The sequence below is a fragment of the Limulus polyphemus genome, unplaced genomic scaffold (genome assembly GCF_000517525.1).
Source record: "Limulus polyphemus unplaced genomic scaffold, Limulus_polyphemus-2.1.2 Scaffold7386, whole genome shotgun sequence".
NCBI classification, from domain to species: domain Eukaryota; kingdom Metazoa; phylum Arthropoda; class Merostomata; order Xiphosura; family Limulidae; genus Limulus; species Limulus polyphemus.
This window is the reverse complement of record NW_013672996.1, coordinates 24,628-30,078: the sequence shown is the minus strand read 5'-3', so window position 1 is coordinate 30,078 and position 5,451 is coordinate 24,628. Positions and strand designations below refer to the sequence as shown.

Sequence of the window (5,451 nt, the reverse complement as noted above, 5' to 3'; positions counted from 1 at the left end):
AGAAAAATTTTGGAGCTTCACAGTGTCATAACAATTCATGTCACCATGTCCAGTCATACTCAGTATGACAACCAGCTTCTTGACAATAGCCTTGCAGCATAGTTTTTATTGCAAAAGACTGTTATGTCCAGAGCACTTAACTCCTCCCTGCGGGTTTTCCGTAAACCAGTTAGTGTAAAAGGACGATGGTTGTCCAGCCATCATTTCAATATTCTGATCACACAGAAACTCATGGGTGCTACATCTGTTTACTTAACTGGTATGTCTTCATATGGAATAGCATGATTATTTTCATTTACCAGTTGCTTGATGTATGCAATGTTTGAATGGTTATGGTACAACCTGTTGAAGGTCCTTTTTTTTTTGATGGTCCTGTTGCCCTAAGTTGATCCATATTCATTCTTTTTCTTGTACCATTACGTACAAGGAATAGCCCTATCTTGAAAATTCTAAATCCTCAATCTGAACACAGCTTTATGATCTGAGTGTATGAATTTCTTTTGTCAGAAAGGGCTGTTATATACCTTTCTCAAAAGTAATCACTAACTATGAAATGCCATACAGTGTCAAAATGTAGTTTTGATACATGCCTTTTCAGTGTGATTTTATATCAGTTCTGGTTGTCACATAATTTGCTGATATGTGCACTCAAATGTTTTTTTTAATACGACATACTTAACCCTTTGTGTTTGGGCCTTCAAAGCTATATCTGCATATCCATCTTTGAGAAAAAGTAAAATCTTAATGTTTTTTAAGAAAATAATACATTTAGAAAGAGACTTTTGTTTTTGTTAAATTTAAATGTAACAATGAAATATTTTTTTAAGTTCAACATCCTGTGCTTCCAGGCTATAAATGTTAAACTGACCCCATAATGAAAAGCCCAATAAAAACCAAATATAAAATATTAATTTGATTTCAAAATTCAAATGTATTTCAATATGAAATACAATTTCAATGTCTCATTCTTTCAAAGTTCTATTGAAATTACTTAAAATATATAACAGTGTTTGTTAGAATAGTTTGTTTTATAAATATTTGGTAGCTATATAAAATTTTTCATAACATCTGGTTGTTTAATTGAATGAATGTATGTTTTGCTAATGTTTATCCATAATTAATTAACCCTATCACCCAGGGTATCTTTTACTGCGCATGACACAAGGTTTTAGTGTCTTACATTCAAAATTTTATTAAACTACTTTTTTGTTTATGTTATACCAATTAGAATAGCATAAAATCTTAGCTAATAATCCATATTTTAATAGAATATAAGTTTTAAGTTCTTAATTCTACAAGGCAATATTAAAAACAATCCTGAATTTCCACTTGTGTGACCCACGTGACACATTTTCTCCTAGCATGTCATCATCACTATTTTATCCACCACCCCTTCAAAAAAGTATGAATTTAAGCATAAATATTATCTATAAAATCGTTATTGCTCAGACAAACCATAATTTTTATAACCTTCAATTTTGTATGGTTACAGAGCTATCAAATAGAAAATCAGACCCACACTGCCACATCCTCTCTTTCACAATTTTGTTGATACTTCTCTCTTATGTTTCATTATATATTACCTATAACCAATAGAAAGTCAAGGTTTTCATCTATCAAATGACATATTGTATAACTTTATGTTCTGAACAGTTAAATGTCAGTTTCATTCAGAGTACAAACATTGTTCTCGCAGGAAAGTTAACAACTAGCTCAGATGAATTTGTAATGGCTCTTGTCGATTAGTTAGAAAGCTAGGAAAATTTTGAGAGGTAAGTGAATTTGTCTACTTTTTGCATATTATTAGGCTATATTCTTTGCTGCATTATTTAATTTAATGAAAATTATTAAGTGCATTACTATCTATAGTATAAAATATTAGGGTTAACTCTCTTTGTAAACCTGAGAGCAAGAAAAAAGAAGATTAGGTAAGTACTTTAGTTCTTGTTTTTCATACTTATTCATTATTTATTATTATAAAGTAACTAAAATAAAAAATACTGAACTTTTAAGTTATTTAAGACTAGATTAGGTAAAATAAGTAATAATGATAGTATAATTAAAAAAATTCATGAGTCATGCACACGAGCAGCTTATGGGGTATGTAATTCAATAGCATAACATGAGCTGCACATTCCCCGAGTGATTTACAACTTATAATGGCACAGATAGTAGTTAGACCTGGTTCAAAGGGCAATAAAACAATAAAATTTAATTATAAATAGATGTATAATGTTACGGATTTAGAGCTACTTATGATAAGTGAATGTAGTTTCAGGTTACAATTTGAAGTCATTCTAGAAAGTAAAAAAGGTTAATTTAGTATTATTATGATTTTTTTTTTGGTGTTTATGAGGTTGATCGAATTGACAATCCCGTTTTGAGATAGGCTAGAGAAAATAACAGATAAACTATAGTTTTACTGAAAATAAACGTTTGAAATTTAGGAGGTTTCAGGGATTACACAAAGGAAATTTGAGATTTTTGAAATGAGGAAAAGTATTTTTAATTTTAACATGAAAATTACTTTTCACACTGACTATTCAAAACAAATACTCAAAATATTATTGGACAAATATTATTTTATTTTGTTAGAAATACTTCACTAAGAAATATGACTTTTTGTATGTGAAATACTTATAATATTAACTGAAAGACTGCCAAATTTTGGAGGATATACGTGCTATATTGAAAATTAGAAGTATTAAATCTATAAAGACTAAACAAGTACAAAGAGATCATGTGGTTAGTCAGATTGTTCGAACCTGTGTTGAGGGAGCTAAGCTTAAAATAATGTTGGTAAATAGCAAAATTTTTAAAGGTTGATAATTAATGATGTGACTGGTATTTATCACTATGTTTAAGAATTGTGCAAGTATATGATGAAAAGTCAAAATTTGTAACTTGTCTATTTTTTTTATATGTTTGAAGTATTTGTTTCAGAGTGATAAATTTGTAAAATATGAGTGTCATGTTTTGTATTTTTGTAGCAATTGTTGATATTTCTTTTAGTAATTATTGCCATTTGTTAGCCGTGACATAGCAGCTCATAGATTGACTGTGAGTTTTTGATCAAATACAAACATTTAGCTTATAGCTCTGTCATTTCTTGACTGATTTGATATCTAATTATAGTTTTGGATTCAGGAGGTCAAACCCTTTTGATTGATGCATTTAACAGTGCGCAAGGTATCATAGGTTAATTTACTCTAATCCTGCCTAAAATAATTTTAGTTTGAGAGTAAGCTGGTAGAGATCCTAATTGCTGGATATACAAGACCATTTAGTTTAGGTATTCTTATTTGATTTTCTTCTGAATTAATATCTAATGACTGTTTAGTTTTTCTTAACAAGTTAATCATTTAAAGAAGATAGTTATGACAAGTTTGATTACATAACTCGGTAAGAGTTGCACCTTGTATTTGCAATTACGTTGTTGTTGAGGCTTTATTGTTGATGTCAAATTACTCAAACCTTCATATTTTTCTCGTTACCTTAACTGAGTATTGTTAAATCATTGCATCACGTAGTTTAGAGAAAATGTCAGAGACCAGTAAATAAGTTAAGAAGAGAGAAATAAAGAAGCAAAGTTCAGTCAGAAAAGGTGAAGTTAGCCAGTGTGTGAGATATTAGTCGTAACAATTGATATTATAAATGGAGGTTAACAGTTTGATTGAGATAAGGAGAATAATTTGTCTTGTCAAAGAGTGTTCTAAAGTAATTGAACCGGTCTGTGTGAACTTTTACGAAAAGAAGACAATTATTTGAAGTTCAGGATACAACTGTGATAATCCATGTGGTAGCATAAGTGGTCTTTTGACAAAAAAAAAGAGAACTGTTTAAAGTTTGATATAAAACTCTGGTAACCCATAAGGTAGCTAAAGTGAATTATTCACTAATACCATTGTGATAAAAGTAGAGAAAAATAGTTTATCTTGTCAATTGGATTCTAAAGTAATTGAACTAGCCTGAGTGGACTTTTGACAGGAAAAAGAGAACTATTTAGTGTTTAAGACACAATTGTGATATCCATAGTGTAAATAATTTTTGCAAATATGTTTGTCTTGTTTTAAATATATTATTTTAAAACAAGTGGAGTGTGCACTGTCCATTTATTGTTTAATTTATCACCAAGTCACAGGCACCTACTGTAGAAGAATCCTTAGCCCATATATTATATAAAACTCTGACACTGGTGAGTAATAAAATTGAATCAGGTATATGTGTGCCCCATGCTTGGTATTGCTGGTGCACAAAAATATAGCTAATAAAAAGGTCTCATAGATTAATTTACTTTAATCCTGCCTAAAAGAATTTCTAGTGCTGTGGCTATTGAGGATTCCTTATTGTTTCTCTTATGATTGTTTTTACTTTTACCAGTGATATTTGATATTTTTCAGTTCTTGTTGTTACTTGCAGGTTAGAATTTAGGATATAATGTGCTAGATATTTGTTTTGTGGTTGACATTTTTAAATTTTTGCCTACCTGTTGTTGATTTGTGGATTCAAATTTTTGATAAATGAATGATAAATGTTTTAAAACCTTCCTATTTTTAAAAGCTTGTTCTAAGTAATTTTGGAAATATGTAATTACAATCATTGTTTATGTATTATATGCTTATGATACATTTGTAACTAGAATTATTTGGATGTTGTCCTAATTACATGTTTTTTTTATAGTTAAGTATATTGAACAAAAACTTTGGCATTCATTCCAGGCTCTTGAAGGAGCAGAACAACTTGGATATCCTGTACTAGTGAGATCAGCCTTTGCTCTTGGAGGCCTAGGGTCTGGATTCTGTGACTCTTCGGAAGAGCTTAAAAAGAAAGTCAGACAAGCTCTATCTCAGTCACCACAGGTTTTATTGGACAAAAGTCTGAAAGGCTGGAAAGAAGTGGAATATGAAGTGGTACGAGATGCATACAATAACTGTATTACGGTAAGTCCTCATTTAAAATTAAAGCAGTCATGGTATGTGTTGTTTTAACCCTAAAATTACTGACTTGTTTTTGTACCATTCACTACTGATGGTATCTGGATGTTGCATGATAATGAGTAATGTTTTGTTTTTCACCTGTTACAGCCATCCATATAAAGAACTAACCAAAAAAATAGGATTAATTACTCATTTTCTATCTAACCCTATTGGTACAGGTATCCTTTAATGTGCATGACACAAGGTTTTATTGTCTTACATCAATAATTTTATTATACTTTTTTTTATGTTATACCACTTGGAATAGCATAAAAAATAATCCATATTTTAATAATATATAAGTTTTAAGTTCTTAATTCTACAAGACAATATTTAAAAAAATCATGAATTTCCCCTAGTGTGACTCACATGACACATTTTGTCTTAGCATGTCATCTTCCCTATTTTATCCACCACCCCTCAAAAAAAGTATGAAATTAAGTGTGAATTACTCTTTATAAAATTGTAATTGCTC

General features: G+C 29.9%; 1 protein-coding gene across 1 annotated transcript in view; it reads left to right on the top strand.

Annotated features, from left to right (window-relative positions):
- LOC106474579 (CAD protein) overlaps nt 1–5,451 on the top strand; it is a gene marked incomplete at its 5' end in the record, with an annotated part of 32,099 nt that overhangs the window by 6,416 nt on the left and 20,232 nt on the right. Inside the window, 1 exon segment of the mRNA XM_022402893.1 lies at nt 4,719–4,940. Coding sequence (XP_022258601.1) covers nt 4,719–4,940 — 222 coding nt within the window.